At 37.4% G+C, this 14979-nt stretch overlaps 1 protein-coding gene across 1 annotated transcript in view; it reads left to right on the forward strand.

The window, feature by feature from the left end:
• The first annotated feature begins 13647 nt into the window (after nt 1-13647).
• The window catches only part of LOC131625982 (F-box protein At2g27310-like), a 1471-nt gene continuing 139 nt past the window's right edge, over nt 13648-14979 (forward strand). Inside the window, exon 1 of the mRNA XM_058896809.1 lies at nt 13648-14979. This exon is cut by the window's right edge and continues 139 nt beyond it. Within this exon, the coding sequence (XP_058752792.1) occupies nt 13723-14772 (1050 nt within the window). The 5' untranslated portion in view covers nt 13648-13722 and the 3' untranslated portion in view covers nt 14773-14979.

A 14979-nucleotide genomic window follows, 5' to 3' on the forward strand; every position in this document is an offset into this window, starting at 1 on the left:
TGTAGATAAAAAAGTGTCATCAACTATTCACCTTCTAACACGTGTCCCTTAATAGATGTTCTAGAGAAGGTTCTGAGATCCCTAAACCCTAGAACCATACTATAAAGTCTAATAAATAGTATATACTCATGTACACATCATTCAAAACCATACACCTCACACTCAAGATCTCTACTAACTTACAGATACACCTCATATATGGGAATAACATATCAACTATCTACATTAAATGTTCACCATTATTCAGATATCATTAATCATTTCAAATAAAAAATAAAACTAGAAGTAATACAATCACTCTCTTTCATCTTAAGATTACATAAGGGGTGTTAAACAGTATATAAAAATTAAGTAAATTTTAATTACCCTAAGTTTTGGCTAAGTGCCAATATCTTAGGTTAAATTTATTTAAAATTTATTTTATTTTTTAAAAATAAATTACTATCATATTTTACATACATTATGTAACACCCCATTTTAAATTATTTAGTCAGTAGGTTATATTTTAATTGCTTGTCCTTGTTTTGGGTGTGTGATCGATCGCGTAGGCGAAGTACCCTTACCGGAACGGATAATTTAGAAATGTCGATATAATATTAATTTAGTAATATTAGACTGGGATAGATTAATTATTAGTGATAGTATTAATAATATTGCTATTATTATTATTATTATTATTATTATTATTATTATTACCATTATTAATATTATTAGTATTATCATTATTATTAATATTATTGTTATTAATATAATGGAGAAACTAAGTGATTAAGGGTTAAGGGTAGAAATGGTATTTTAATAATAAGAGTATAAGGGTTTAGTGGAAGAGAGGAGAAGTTTTTTTTCATTGAGAAACAAACCGTAACAGAGAGAAGCAACGGAAGAGGGAAGATCATAGAGGCCAAACGAGGATTTCACCATTGTTGAAGCTAGTTTCGGAATCGAGGTAAGGGGGGAGAATGGGTTCATTATAGGTGATTTAATCATGAGAGGGTAGTGAGGGGTCCTTTCCCTCTTAGAAATTTTGAATGCTAATTTCTGTTTCGTATGACTGTTTAATTGTAATTAATTAATTCGTGTGCTGGAATAATTATTGGATGAACATGTTGTTTGTGCTGGTTGCTGCTGTGTTCATTTGGGGAGTGGATTGTTCAAACATGAATTAAGATTTTTGAGAATATTATATACTGATAAAATGGTATTGAGATGAATTGAGAAATAATTATTGTTGCTGGAAAGATTATAATCCTGAGAACGATGCTGATGAGAAGGTAGGAATCTAAGACGGAAAGAACTATGAATGTATGGGTAATTTTTGCTGTGCAACAAAGAGAATGCAAAGAATTGGTGGTATGCCCATGAGGGTTAAGGGGCAACAGCCCCATGTTGAGATGTGAGGGAGGGACGAACGTCCCATATGCTGGGAAGAAAAAAATTAATTTGGGACGGGGGCTCATGATTTGGGGTGACCGCCCCATGCTTTAGAATATATATATTCGTTTGATTATCTACTGTAAGTTCATTAAAACACTAAATTAACCCTTGAGTCAATCAACAGAAATTATTTTTTATAAGAGACATAATTCATTTGGGATGGGGGCCCCCTAAATGGGATGACCACCCCATATTAGTTTTTATATATATGGTGTTGCTTTGATTATACTATGGTACATGTGTTGTTTTGTTTCACTAATGTATCAGTTAGCCATAGGAATTATTTGTTAACATGATTTTTAGTTAGAAGCCTTTTTCCTAATTAAGTTACATGATAATAATGCTTAATATTATTAATAGGATAATATTTGAAGAGTTTGGAATTAAATATAATTGTTAAGGGGCTGAATTAGTAACATTAAGTTATAGAGATTATTTACATATCTAGCATAATATTTAGTAGCAGTGAAACATGGAAGTTGGTTTACACTAGCAGTAATATTACCTTAGCAGAAAAATGATATCCGTGGAAGCGTATTATCAGTATTTAATATCAGTCTAGGTGTGGTTTGACAATTAACAAGTTTTAGTCAGAATAACGCTATTGTTGATTGTGTGCTGTATTTGGACAGCGATTGTAATTCCGATGTGAATTACAGTAAGCGTTGCTTACGAGTGATCAGGGGGATCGTGGATCGGGCGGATCGTGTAATATGCATATTGTGTATATTTTAATATGTATATTGTTTTGGTGCATTGCATATCATCACATTGAGACTGCTAGGTGGAGATCTTTGGTAGATGCCTAGTAGGTCCAGACTCACTTGTGGAGTCGTTGTGGAGATAATTCGTTGCTCAGTGGAGTGTATGCGAATTATCCGGATTCCTTCGTGAATCGGGTTCGATTGAATGAACCGAGTTTGGTACCACATGCATTTGTGTCAAGACATGGAGTCATATTGCATTATTGTAATTGATTGTTAAATTGTGGTTATGTGATATTGTGTGATAGGTGTGAGTACTACTCCTTAGCATGTATTATTCACCGTTATTTATTGAACGTAATTCTCACCCCTTTCTTTCTTGTTTGTTGTGTCTGTGCTTCTTCGGAAGTACAGGTAACTCAGGTACCTAATCTGTACGTGGAGTACATGTTGCTTGATCGAGTCCTAGGAGTCGCTCTGATACGTAACACAGAAATTTTTGGGAATTTATTTCAAATGTTATTTTATGGAATTTTGTTACGTATCGCTTTTAAATTCTAATTTTTGGAGAACCACAAGTTAAGGTGGATTTTGTTTGTTAGTGGCAAGTGTGCCGTGATTTGGTTTAAATAAAAACTATTTCCGTTGTATTATTGATTTTTTTGTGAGAAACGAATAAATAAAGTATTTAAACTTTAGTTTCTGGTTTATTGGAAAAGTGTGACATTCCACTTGTGTTGAATTACTCTGATAATATTATTACTATTTTACCGTAATTTATAATTGGGAAAAGTGGGGTGTTACAATTGGTATCAGAGCAGGTCGGTTCAATCGGCCAGATGTAGTAGAGTCAGTCCTTAGAATAGGAGTCGATTTGTGTGCCCTTCTAACCATATTTTGGATTGTTGGACAGAATGGCAGGAAGGAATGATGTTTCTCTTGCTGCTGCACTGCATGCTATGGCGCAGTCGGTGCAGAATAACAACAATAAAAATGCTGGAGATCTGCAGTTCCGTAACTTGGAGAAGTTCCAGAGCAACAAACCGCCTAAGTTTGAAGGTGGTATTATTGATCCAGATACTGCACAGAAATGATTGAAGGCTATTGAGAAGATCTTTAGAACCATGGGATGCAATGAGGATCAGAAGGTACAGTTTGGTACACATATGCTGGAAGGTGAAGCTGAGGACTGGTGGGATAACAGTCGTCAGAGATTGGAAGCTGCATGTATTGTGATTACTTGGGCAGTGTTTCGGGCTGAGTTTCTAGAAAAGTACTTTCCGGAAGATGCTCGAAGCAAGAGGGAGATTGAGTTCCTGGAATTGAAGCAGGGGAATATGTCTGTTGATGAGTATGCTGCTCGATTCGAAGAGTTGGTGAAATATTGCCCTCATTACAATACTAACGAGGCTATGAATTCCAAATGCATCAAGTTTGAGAACGGGCTGCGTCCCGAGATTAAACAGGGTATTGCTTGTCAGAAGATAAGGAATTATCCAGAGCTGGTGAGCAGAAGTCGAATTTATGACAATGATAATAGAGCCAGGATTGCACATTACAAAGCTGTGAATGATCGGAAGGGTAATCAGAATCGTGGGAAACCGTATAGTGTTCCTGCTGACAAAGGAAAACAGAAGGCTGCTTTTGGGAAGAAGCCAAGTGGGGGAGGATTTGCTTCAAAGCCCATTGTTTGCTTCAAGTGTGGTACCGAGGGACACCGTGCTAATGAGTGTCAGAAGGATGTGAAGAAGTGCTTCAAATGTGGGAAAACAGGTCATCTAGTGGCAGATTGTAAGACCAGAGTGCCTACTTGCTACAACTGTGGTGAGGAAGGGCATATCAGCACTCACTGTCAGAAGCCAAAGAAAGCGCAGGGTAATGGCAAGGTGTTTGCATTGGTAGGAGCCCAGTCTACTAGTGATGACAGAACAGTCAAAGGTACTTGTTTCATCCATAACACTCCTTTGATTGCTATTATTGATACGGGTGCAACCCACTCGTTTATTTCTGTTGATTGTGTGAGGAGATTGGGAATTGTGCCGTCCACTTTAGATAGGAGGATGACAATTGAAACTCCATCTATTGGTTTTGTGGTTACTTCTCAAGCGTGTTTGAATTGTCCGTTGACTATCTTTGGTAGGAATTTTGGAGTGGACTTAATTTGTTTGCCACTCGGTAATCTAGACGTTATATTGGGAATGAACTGGTTAGAGTTCAATCATGTGTATATTGACTGCTTTAGAAAGAGGTTATTATTCCTGACTCCAGAAGAAGAAGCGTTGGCGGATTCGTTATCTACCAAGGAGATGACAGTATTGTTAGAGGATGAAGCCAAGATGTTTGCTGTGTTTGCCTCACTATCGGTTGAGAGCGAAACATCAATTGAAGAGATACCGGTGGTGAAAGAATTTCTCGAAGTATTTCCTGGGGATATTACAGAGTTGCCTCCAGAGAGGGAAGTCGAATTTTCTATTGATCTTATTCCTGGTACTAGGCCTATTTCTATGGCACCGTACCGAATGTCTGCATCAGAATTGGCGGAGTTGAAGGCTCAGATTGGAGAATTGCTTGATAAGAAATTTATTCGGCCGAGTGTGTCGCCGTGGGGAGCTCCAGTGTTGTTGGTAAAGAAGAAGGATGGTAGTATGCGTCTGTGTATCGATTACCGTCAATTGAATAAAGTAACCATTAAGAATAAGTATCCGTTGCCAAGAATTGATGACTTAATGGATCAGCTTGTTGGTGCTCGCGTATTTAGTAAAATTGATTTGAGATCGGGGTACCATCATATTAGAGTGAAGGAAGGAGATATTCAGAAGACCGCCTTTAGAACTCGTTATGGACACTACGAATATGCAGTGATGCCTTTCGGAGTGTCTAACGCGCCAGGTGTTTTTATGGAATACATGAACCGTATATTTCATTCGTATTTGGATCGGTTTATTGTGGTATTCATTGATGACATATTAATTTACTCTAAGTCGGAAGAGGAGCATGCAGAACACTTGAGAATTGCGTTGCAAGTGTTGAAGGATAATAGGTTATTCGCAAAGTTCTCGAAGTGTGAGTTTTGGCTAGGAACTGTGAGTTTCTTAGGACATGTTATTTCGGGTGAAGGTATAGCAGTGGATCCATCTAAAGTAAGTGCAGTACTTAAATGGGAACCTCCGAAGACAGTGACGAAGATTAGAAGCTTTTTGGGTTTGGCAGGATATTATCGCAGATTTATTGAAGGATTTTCCAATTTGGCGTTACCATTAACTCAGTTGACGAGGAAGGGTCAAGCCTTTGTATGGGATGCGGCATGTGAGGAAAGTTTCGAAGAGTTGAAAAAGAAGTTGACTACATCGCCAGTGTTGATTCTACCGAATCCAAGTGAGCCGTTTGTTGTGTACTGCAATGCGTCTAAAATGGGATTAGGAGGAGTATTAATGCAAGATGGTAAGGTGGTGGCCTATGCTTCACGACAATTGAGGGTGCATGAGAGGAATTATCCTACTCATGATCTTGAATTAGCAGCAGTGGTTTTCGTATTGAAAATTTGGAGACACTACCTGTATGGATCAAGGTTTGAAGTGTTCAGTGATCACAAGAGTCTGAAATATCTATTTGACCAGAAGGAATTGAATATGAGGCAGAGGAGGTGGTTAGAATTCTTGAAGGACTATGATTTTAATTTGAGTTACCATCCAGGAAAGGCTAATGTGGTAGCTGATGCGCTGAGTCGGAAGACGGTTCATATGTCGGCATTAATGGTGAAAGAAATGGAGTTAATTGAACAGTTCAGAGATCTAAGTATGGTTTGTGAGATGACACCTGATAGTGTTAGATTGGGGATGCTGAAGGTAAATAATGACTTTTTGGATGTAATTAAGGAGAATCAGAGACTTGATGTGAAACTGGTGGATTTAATACCTACCGGAGAAGACAATCCTGATAGTGACTTTAAAGTGGATAATCTTGGTGTGCTGAGATTCCGGGGCAGAATTTGTATGCCAGATAATGAAGAATTGAGGAAGGCGATTTTGGAGGAAAGTCACCGAAGTAGCTTGAGTATTCATCCGGGAGCTACGAAAATGTATCAAGACCTTAAGAAGTTGTTTTGGTGGTCCGGTATGAAGAGAGACATAGCCCAGTTTGTGTATGCTTGCTTGACGTGTCAGAAATCAAAAGTAGAACATCAGAAACCTTCGGGGCTGCTGCAACCGTTGGAAATTCCAGAGTGGAAGTGGGACAGTATTACTATGGATTTTGTTACAGGTTTGCCAAATACAACGCGGGGATTTGATGCTATTTGGGTAGTTGTGGATCGACTTACTAAGTCCGCATATTTTATACCAATTAACATCAGTTTTCCGTTGTCAAAGTTAGCGGAGATTTATATCAGAATAATTGTGAAGTTGCACGGTGTTCCGTCGAGCATAGTGTCGGACAGAGATCCAAGGTTTACTTCAGAATTTTGGAAGAGCTTGCAAGAAGCTCTGGGTTCTAAGTTAAAATTGAGTTTGGCTTACCATCCGCAAACGGACGGTCAGTCGGAGAGGACTATTCAATCGCTAGAAGACTTGTTGAGAACTTGTGTATTGGAGAAAGGTGGTGCGTGGGATACTCATTTGCCATTGATTGAGTTCACGTATAATAATAGCTACCATTCTAGCATTGGAATGGCACCTTTCGAGGCTCTGTATGGTAGAAAGTGTAAGACACCTTTGTGTTGGTATGAGACCGGCGAAAGGATTGTGCTTGGGCCAGAAATTGTGCAACAAACTACTGAGACAATTTAGATGATCCGAGAGAAGATGAAAGCGTCTCAGAGTAGGCAGAAGAGTTATCATGACAATCGGAGGAAGGATTTAGAATTCAGCGAAGGTGATCATGTGTTTTTGAAAGTCAACCCGATGACAGGTGTTGGTCGTGCGTTGAAGTCTAAGAAACTGGATCCTAAATTTATTGGACCGTATCATATTTTGCAGAGAGTGGGTACAGTAGCATACAGGGTGGCGTTGCCTCCCGAGCTTTCGAACTTGCATGATGTATTTCATGTGTCGCAACTTCGAAAATATGTGTCTGATCCATCTCACGTCATTCAGAGGGATGAAGTCCAGATTCGTGATAACCTCACTGTAGAAGAGATGCCGATTAGGATCGAAGATCGGAAGATGAAACAACTTAGAGGAAAAGAGATTCCTTTGGTGAGAGTAGCTTGGGGAGGAGCTGCTGGAGGAAGTGTGACCTGGGAGTTGGAGAGCAGGATGCGAGAGTCATATCCGGAACTGTTTCCATCAGGTACATTTTCGAGGACGAAAATAATTTAAGTGGGGGAGAGTTGTAACACCCCATTTTAAATTATTTAGTCAGTAGGTTATATTTTAATTGCTTGTCCTTGTTTTGGGTGTGTGATCGAGCGCGTAGGCGAAGTACCCTTACCAGAACGGATAATTTAGAAATGTCGATATAATATTAATTTAGTAATATTAGACTGGGATAGATTAATTATTAGTGATAGTATTAATAATATTGCTATTATTATTATTATTATTACCATTATTAATATTATTAGTATTATCATTATTATTAATATTATTGTTATTAATATAATGGAGAAACTAAGTGATTAAGGGTTAAGGGTAGAAATGGTATTTTAATAATAAGAGTATAAGGGTTTAGTGGAAGAGAGGAGAAGTTTTTTTTCATTGAGAAACAAACTGTAACAGAGAGAAGCAACGGAAGAGGGAAGATCATAGAGGCCAAACGAGGATTTCACCATTGTTGAAGCTAGTTTCGGAATCGAGGTAAGGGGGGAGAATGGGTTCATTATAGGTGATTTAATCATGAGAGGGTAGTGAGGGGTCCTTTCCCTCTTAGAAATTTTGTATGCTAATTTCTGTTTCGTATGACTGTTTAATTGTAATTAATTAATTCGTGTGCTGGAATAATTATTGGATGAACATGTTGTTTGTGCTGGTTGCTGCTGTGTTCATTTGGGGAGTGAATTGTTCAAACATGAATTAAGATTTTTGAGAATATTATGTACTGATAAAATGGTATTGAGATGAATCGAGAAATAATTATTGTTGCTGGAAAGATTATAATCCTGAGAACGATGCTGATGAGAAGGTAGGAATCTAAGACGGAAAGAACTATGAATGTATGGGTAATTTTTGCTGTGCAACGAAGAGAATGCAAAGAATTGGTGGTATGCCCATGAGGGTTAAGGGGCAACCGCCCCATGTTGAGATGTGAGGGAGGGACGAACGTCCCATATGCTGGGAAGAAAAAAATTAATTTGGGACGGGGGCTCATGATTTGGGGTGACCGCCCCATGCTTTAGAATATATATATATATATATTCGTTTGATTATCTACTGTAAGTTCATTAAAACACTAAATTAACCCTTGAGTCAATCAACAAAAATTATTTTTTATAAGAGACATAATTCATTTGGGATGGGGGCCCCCTAAATGGGATGACCACCCCATATTAGTTTTTATATATATGGTGTTGCTTTGATTATACTATGGTACATGTGTTGTTTTTTTTCACTAATGTATCAGTTAGCCATAGGAATTATTTGTTAACATGATTTTTAGTTAGAAGCCTTTTTCCTAATTAAGTTACATGATAATAATGCTTAATATTATTAATAGGATAATATTTGAAGAGTTTGGAATTAAATATAATTGTTAAGGGGCTGAATTAGTAACATTAAGTTATAGAGATTATTTACATATCTAGCATAATATTTAGTAGCAGTGAAACATGGAAGTTGGTTTACACTAGCAGTAATATTACCTTAGCAGAAAAATGATATCCGTGGAAGCGTATTATCAGTATTTAATATCAGTCTAGGTGTGGTTTGACAATTAACAAGTTTTAGTCAGAATAACGCTATTGTTGATTGTGTGCTGTATTTGGACAGCGATTGTAATTCCGATGTGAATTACAGTAAGCGTTGCTTACGAGTGATCAGGGGGATCGTGGATCGGGAGGATCGTGTAATATGCATATTGTGTATATTTTAATATGTATATTGTTTTGGTGCATTGCATATCATCACATTGAGACTGCTAGGTGGAGATCTTTGATAGATGCCTAGTAGGTCCGGACTCACTTGTGGAGTCGTTGTGGAGATAATTCGTTGCTCAGTGGAGTGTATGCGAATTATCCGGATTCCTTCGTGAATCGGGTTCGATTGAATGAACCGAGTTTGGTACCACATGCATTTGTGTCAAGACATGGAGTCATATTGCATTATTGTAATTGATTGTTAAATTGTGGTTATGTGATATTGTGTGATAGGTGTGAGTACTACTCCTTAGCATGTATTATTCACCGTTATTTATTGAACGTAATTCTCACCCCTTTCTTTCTTGTTTGTTGTGTCTGTGCTTCTTCGGAAGTACAGGTAACTCAGGTACCTAATCTGTACGTGGAGTACGTGTTGCTTGATCGAGTCCTCGGAGTCGCTCTGATACGTAACACGGGAATTTTTGGGAATTTATTTCAAATGTTATTTTATGGAATTTTGTTACGTATCGCTTTTAAATTCTAATTTTTGGAGAACCACAAGTTAAGGTGGATTTTGTTTGTTAGTGGCAAGTGTGCCGTGATTTGGTTTAAATAAAAAATATTTCCGCTGTATTATTGATTTTTTTGTGAGAAACGAATAAATAAAGTATTTATAAACTTTAGTTTCTGGTTTATTGGAAAAGTGTGACATTCCACTTGTATTGAATTACTCTGATAATATTATTACTATTTTACCGTAATTTATAATTGGGAAAAGTGGGGTGTTACACATTACATAGTTGAATAATTGATACATAGTCAACCAAATTTCAAAGTATTCTATTTACTTAAAAATTAATACTCCTTTCTATTACTATTTTAAAATCTAATATTCCTCGCAAATCACCTCACCTCTAAAGGTCTCATGGTCAAGAGACTATGTACATGTTCAAAATTTGGACTGGGTCTAAACTCGGACTTAAAAGAGCCCGCCTATGTTTTAAAGCATCCCATAGGGCATGACCGAGTTGGATCAACATTAATGGGCTAAGTCAAAAAGGCTGACCTAATGCCACCATATCTTACTACTGACTCATACATTTTATATATGCAAGTATAGAATTTAAGACATATTAACAACCATAAATGGCTGGTTTCAGACTAAGAAGAAAGACAATTGGTTCATATTGGTTGGCCTTAAGCAGATAAAGGGACATGTATCTTAATGACCCTTTAATTGGTCTTGCAAATGTTGAGCTTATGAGACCATATATAAACTCACAACCAAGGAAAGAATAGACATTCACTTTTTTATACAATACAAAACAACAATTGTGACTCTTACTAGCTCTACGCTTGAAGAGTTGACAATTAATGTACTCTACATGTACATTGTACGTCCACTGTGGGGCTTGGTAAAACTATTACAGGCCACACAACCATAACCAACATCAACCTCTTATTGTCCCGTGATGGTAAGGGTGACCACTGACAACAATAATGGTGACCGAGCCTCCATATCGGAGATGCTCGCCGCTATGGAAGAACTCCATCACAAGAACAAGACATTGCAAAAGAAAATACATGATATACAACTACTACAATCAATAATTGACGATCAAAAAGGCCTCATGGATCTCCAACTTTTAGTAGCATAAATTTGGAATGCACATGTCTCATAAAAATACGAAACTTCCTCCATGGCGATGTATGATAGCAAAAATAATCCTCAACAACACATAATTACTATCAACAAGCAAATGAACATTATTAGGGAGAATGACTCCCTTAAATGCAAATCAATATCAAGAACGTTTAAAGAAGAAGCCCTTCGATAATATGTGAGTCTCCTGAGGTTCTCCATATTTAATTAACAGGACCTAGCGGAGAAGAAGATTTATAATTCTCGGCCAACAAACATAGAAAGGTTTCTACCACAAGCTCTTTCAATATTCTTCAAGGCTATTCCAAGCAATTAAGAGAATATTTGGAACGTTTCAAAAATTAAACCATCAAGGCCACCCATCAAAACCAAGAGATGTTCATAGGGGCTTTTTAGAATGGCATAAAGGCGGGAAGTTTAATGAGTCCCTAGCACAAAAATCGACATCCTTAATGAAAAAAAATCACGGCTAAGGTAGAGTACTACATCAAAGGAAAAGAAAGTAATTTAGAGAAAAGAACCAAGGATACGAAAGAGCGAAGTGGTATGCTGAAGCAAACAGGACACCAAAAAATCAAAATGCAATACCAGCCAACGAGAAAATTATTTTCAAGCCCACCAAAAGCCCTATTGAGCATTTCATTCCTCTAAATACATGGAGGGAGCAGATCCTACAAGATGTCTACCATGCCAAAATTATTCCCGAGCCTCGTGCTCTTAAAGGTGATTCCTTTGGGAATGATTAAGATAAATAGTACAAGTACCATAGGATACAAAGTCATCATAGCGACGATTGTCATCATTTGAAATAAGAGATTAAAAAGCTAATTCAAGGAGATCGTCTGCATATGTATGTGTAAGGAAACACTCAACAGTCAAAAAGGAGAACCTCACCACAAATTGAATTCACTCTAAACTTCCTCACAGAACGAGCTAGAGGGAGAAGAGGAGAGCTCCATGATGAATGCGACAAAACATGAGAAAAAATATACACAATTAGTGTCACTATCACTAGACGAACTATCGAAAAAACTGAACATCTCCCTCTCCACAAATTTCCAATTCACTCTTCTCGTTATATATTTTGGAGCTCTCAAGCATCGACTCCACAACTAGACTTTTTCTGAATGAGTATTGTTTATAAGAGGAAATGAGTGATGGACAACAAATTAGTCACATGTAATGTTAGCATCCTAGGCGTGTAGAGGTTAACGATAACTTGGTTTCTATGTGAGGCCTGAAGCACTTAGTAATAATTAGAGCTACCTAAATTAAAATCCTAGTTAGAGTAGGAAGATCAAGAGATATGAAAATAGACATGACAGGAACGGTCACGACTTCAAGTAACAATATTAGGAGGTTAGACATTTGGCCCTTATTGGAGATTAGATATCTCCCTCGTACATAAGATTAATCATCTCGCCCTCGCATAAGGAAAACATCCATGCAAAGGTCACACATAATTCAGTTGTTATCGCAAAACACCTCGCTCTTACAATCCTCATGCTTTAGAGACTATGTACAACCTAATCTTCCTTATAAACATCTCATATTTAAAAGCCTAATGCTTGAGAGACTGTGTATAATATGGCATTCCATGCAAAACACATCGCCCTTACAGACCTCATGCTTGAGATACTTTATGCATGTTTGGATATTTGGGTCAGGTCTAATCCCCAAGTTAGAAGAGTCCGCCCCGATTTCAAGACATCTCCCATGGGCATGACCGAGTTGCATCAATTAGGTAAAATCGAACAAGTTAGTTCAGGGCCACTGTATCTTACTGCTGACTTGTACATTTTAAATATGTAGATAGAGCATTTAAGACATATTTACCGTCATACATGGTCAATCTAATATAGAGAAGCAAGACAGTTAGTTTCTATTAATTGATCTCAACCAGACAAATGAATATAAATCTTAATAACCCATCAATTGACCATACACATATTGATCCTATGAGCCATATATAAATTGACAGCTCGAAAAAAAAATAGACAAATATTTTTTCTACAATTCAAAATCTTACTTACGACTATGATTGACTCGGCGTTGATTGAATTATCAATTAGTGTGCTTTCTACATTATTCTAAATAAAAATTCACTTTTAAAATTATTAAATAATTAATGAATCTAATATAATTGAAATTGAATACATTAATTATTTCAATAATATGTTTTTATAACACTTATTAGAGAGAGTAGGTGTCGATATACATTGAAGGTCCCTTGAAAAATATAAAGAGCATATATTCTCATGCTTTCTTATCAAGTCAAATTTTTAAATCAATCAAGTATGACTATAATAGTGGAAGACGGCCATGAAAACCAACATTTGTAAAAACTACAAGAAGTAGATGATGAAAAAAACCGAACAACATCCAAATCCGAAATCAACCGGTTTGAACATCAAGAGAAATATTTATTTGGATTCGAACTTAAATCTATATTTTTAAGAATAACCAATAAAAAAATAAGAAATTAAAATTTATTAAAAATTTATTATAGTTTTTAAATAGCATCAGGGGGGTGATTGGTTTAATAAAAGAGAGAAATAATTTTATTTTTATATTTTAATTTATAAAAATTTTATGATTAGTTATGTGTAAATCTAGATGTTATGATTGTGCTGATTAAAAAGTATTTTTCCAATACTTTACTAATGATGTGATGAAGTTTCTCAAATGTGGACAAACTTGACAACCAACATTGACTTGACTCATCATCATTCCAACTATATCATCTTAATTATACCCTCCTTAAAAATAACACACCCCTTAAATTATTCTCTAGCTTGTACCTATCCAACTAACATTTCTTATTATTTTCTTAAAAAAAAGGTAACATTTTTTATCATCCATTAGAGCTATAAATATTTCACATTTCATATTTTCACCCTTCTCACAGGAACATGGTTATTGCTTCGACACCATCGGAAGGAAAAACCGAAACCATGATGGCTGCTTCATCATCATCATCATCATTAACATCAAGCATCATCACCATGCATCATGACATCATCCATACACACATCCTCACACGCCTCGACGCCGCCACGCTGGCGACAACCGCCTCCACTTGCTCTCACCTCCGCCACCTCTGTATAGACGACAATCTCTGGCGAAAAATCTGCACCGCCACGTGGCCTTCTTTAGCAGACCCCACCACCTGCCACATCATCTCCACTTTCCCGAACCGCCACCGTTCGCTCTTCTCCGACGCATTCCCGGCACTTCATCATTTATCTTGCAACTCAAAGCCTCTTTCGTCTCCTCCTCCGATAGAGATCATCTCCACCGTGGATGTTTTTTACAAAGGTAAACCGGTGTTCTCGAGAGTTCGGCGAACCGAAACAACGAAGAATTCGTTTCTTTCATCTCCGCTATGGATTGAAATTCTAGAGCCGAATGAGTTAGTTCCGACGGAGGTGAAGTTCGTGAGAAAGGACGATGAACTGCTGAAGCATTTGGAGGAGAATTTATCTTTAAGCTGGATCCTAATCGATCCAACCGGGAAACGATCGGCGAATGTTTCGAGCCGGAAACCGGTTTTAGTACGGCGGCACTGGCTAACAAGAGACGTGGAGATTCTCTTTGCAGTGACGATGGCGGGGGAGGCGCGACGCGCGACGGAGACAGTGCAGTGTACGGTGAAGGTCACGTGCTGTGGGAAAGTCGGAGGGGAGTTGCACGTGAGGGAGGTGAGTTTAGTGATGGAGGATATGGATGGAGGGAAGGTGAGTGGGAAAGAAGGGGTTATGATTTTGCAGAAGGCAATGGAGTTTGGGGAGAGGAAGAAAGTGGGTGAAGTGGGAGAGATGATGGAGAGGTTTGATAGGTTTTTGAGTGTGGTTAGGGAGAGGAGAGAGAGGAAATATAGAAGACAGAAGGAAAGGGATGGTGTTTCTATGGTGGTTGCGTTTGTTGTTTGTGTTTGGTTTTGTTACCTTGCTGGTTTCTGAGGGTGGCGTTGACTTTTTACTACCATGTTTACAATGATTGTGAAAATTTACAAAACATTTACTATTGACATGTTTTTTCTTTAATAGTAAACCATGTGATCATAACCACTACTAGAATATTATATTACATATACTGCTATACCAATAATTTCATGTTATGGTTCAATGATTCAATTATGTTACCTAATTCTAACATAATTTTATTAT

Source organism: Vicia villosa, unplaced genomic scaffold (assembly GCF_029867415.1).
Source record: "Vicia villosa cultivar HV-30 ecotype Madison, WI unplaced genomic scaffold, Vvil1.0 ctg.000253F_1_1, whole genome shotgun sequence".
NCBI lineage: Eukaryota > Viridiplantae > Streptophyta > Magnoliopsida > Fabales > Fabaceae > Vicia > Vicia villosa.